At 50.5% G+C, this 2,679-nt stretch overlaps 1 protein-coding gene across 1 annotated transcript in view; it reads left to right on the forward strand.

The window, feature by feature from the left end:
* The first annotated feature begins 1,822 nt into the window (after positions 1-1,822).
* The window catches only part of jade3 (jade family PHD finger 3), a 48,592-nt gene continuing 47,735 nt past the window's right edge, over positions 1,823-2,679 (forward strand). The window contains exon 1 of the mRNA XM_039001799.1: positions 1,823-1,988. Within this exon, the coding sequence (XP_038857727.1) occupies positions 1,907-1,988 (82 nt within the window). The 5' untranslated portion in view covers positions 1,823-1,906. The remainder of the gene's footprint in view (positions 1,989-2,679) is intronic.

Genomic DNA, 2,679 nt, shown 5'->3' on the forward strand with positions numbered 1-2,679 from the left:
TATCTCTGTCATGTCTTCCACCTCTGATGTCTCCTCCCTGTAGGATCCGTCAGGATGAAACGGCTCAGGTCTTAGCTCTGTCATGTCTTCCACCTCTGATGTCTCCTCTCCTCCCTGTAGGATACGTCAGGATGAAACGGCTCAGGTCTTAGCTCTGTCATTTCTTCCACCTCTGATGTCTCCTCTCCTTCCTGTAGGATCCGTCAGGATGAAACGGCTCAGGTCTTAGCTCTGTCATGTCTTCCACCTCTGATGTCTCCTCTCCTCCCTGTAGGATACGTCAGGATGAAACGGGCTCAGGTCTTAGCTCTGTCATGTCTTCCACCTCTGAGGTCTCCTCTCCTCCCTGTAGGATCCGTCAGGATGAAACGGCTCAGGTCTTAGCTCTGTCATGTCTTCCACCTCTGATGTCTCCTCTCCTCCCTGTAGGATACGTCAGGATGAAACGGCTCAGGTCTTAGCTCTGTCATGTCTTCCACCTCTGATGTCTCCTCTCCTCCCTGTAGGATCCGCAGGAGAAACGGCTCAGGTCTTAGCTCTGTCATGTCTTCCACCTCTGATGTCTCCTCTCCTCCCTGTAGGATCCGTCAGGATGAAACGGCTCAGGTCTTAGCTCTGTCATGTCTTCCACCTCTGATGTTCCTCTCCCCCTGTAGGATACGTCAGGATGAAACGGCTCAGGTCTTAGCTCTGTCATGTCTCCACCTCTGATGTCTCCTCTCCTCCCTGTAGGATACGTCAGGATGAAACGGCTCAGGTCTTAGCTCTGTCATGTCTTCCACCTCTGATGTCTCCTCTCCTCCCTGTAGGATACGTCAGGATGAAACGCTCAGGTCTTAGCTCTGTCATGTCTTCCACCTCTGTCTCCTCCCCCCTGTAGGATCCGTCAGGATGAAAGGCTCAGGTCTTAGCTCTGTCATGTCTTCCACCCTGATGTCTCCTCTCCTCCTGTAGGATACTCAGGATGAAACGGCTCAGGTCTTAGCTCTGTCATGTCTTCCACCTCTGATGTCTCCTCTCCTCCCTGTAGGATACGTCAGGATGAAACGGCTCAGGTCTTAGCTCTGTCATGTCTTCCACCTCTGATGTCTCCTCCCTGTAGGATACGTCAGGATGAAACGGCTCAGGTCTTAGCTCTGTCATGTCTTCCACCTCTGATGTCTCTCTCTCCTTCCTGTAGGATACGTCAGGATGAACGGCTCAGTCTTAGCTCTGTCATGTCTTCCACCTCTGATGTCTCCTCTCCTTCCTGTAGGATACGTCAGGATAAACGGCTCAGGTCTTAGCTCTGTCATGTCTTCCACTCTGATGTCTCCTCTCCTCCCTGTAGATCCGTCAGGATGAAACGGCTCAGGTTCTTAGCTCTGTCATGTCTTCCACCTCGATGTCTCCTCCCTGTAGGATCCGTCAGGATGAAACGGCTCAGGTCTTAGCTCTGTCATGTCTTCCACCTCTGATGTCCTCTCCTCCCTGTAGATACGTCAGGATGAAACGGCTCAGGTCTTAGCTCTGTCATGTCTTCCACCTCTGATGTCCTCTCCTCCCTGTAGATACTCAGATGAAACGGCTCAGGTCTTAGCTCTGTCATGTCTTCCACCTCTGATGTCCTCTCCTTCCTGTAGGATCCGTCAGGATGAAACGGCTCAGGTCTTAGCTCTGTCATGTCTTCCACCTCTGAGTCTCCTCTCCTCCCTGTAGGATCCGTCAGGATGAAACGGCTCAGGTCTTAGCTCTGTCATGTCTTCCACCTCTGATGTCTCCTCTCCTCCCTGTAGGATACGTCAGATGAAACGGCTCAGGTCTTAGCTCTGTCATGTCTTCCACCTCTGATGTCTCCTCTCCTTCCTGTAGGATACGTCAGGATGAAACGGCTCAGGTCTTAGCTCTGTCATGTCTTCCACCTCTGATGTCTCCTCTCCTCCCTGTAGGATACGTCAGGATGAAACGGCTCAGGTCTTCAAGCAGCAGTGACAGTTCTGACAATGAGAGTGAGTTCACTTTCTGCATAAACTTCATGACCTAAAACGACGTGATATTTTTTTATACCTAGTTGTCTTCGGAGACTATTCAGACCCCTTGACTTTTTCCACATTTTGTTACGTTACAGCCTTATTCTAAAATGCTGATGAAATGTTATTCAATACAATCTACACACAATACCCCATAATAAAAAAAGATGACCAACTTTTTGGACATTTTTGATTGGACATGATTTGGAAAGGCACACACCTGTCTATATAAGGTCCCACAGTTGACAGTGCATGTCAGAGCAAAAACCAAGCCATGAGGTCGAAGGAATTGTCCTTAGAGCTCCGAGACAGGATTGTGTCGAGGCACAGATCTGGGGAAGGGTACCAAAACATTTCTGCAGCATTGAAGGTCCCCAAGAACACAGGGGCCTCCAAATGGAAGTAGTTTGGAACCACCAAGACTCTGCCTAGAGCTGGCCGCCCGGCCAAACTGAGCAATCGGGGGAGAAGGGCCTTGGTCAGGGAGGTGACCAACAACCCGATGGTCACTCTGGAGCACTGTCAGAGTTCCTCTGTGGAGGTCTGAGAACCTTCCAGAAGGACAACCATCTCTGCAGCACTCCACCAATCAGGCCTTTATGGTAGAGTGGTCAGACGGAAGCCACTCCTCAGTAAAAGGCACATGACAGCCCGCTTGGAGTTTACCAAC

This window comes from Salvelinus namaycush, chromosome 10 (assembly GCF_016432855.1).
Source record: "Salvelinus namaycush isolate Seneca chromosome 10, SaNama_1.0, whole genome shotgun sequence".
NCBI lineage: Eukaryota > Metazoa > Chordata > Actinopteri > Salmoniformes > Salmonidae > Salvelinus > Salvelinus namaycush.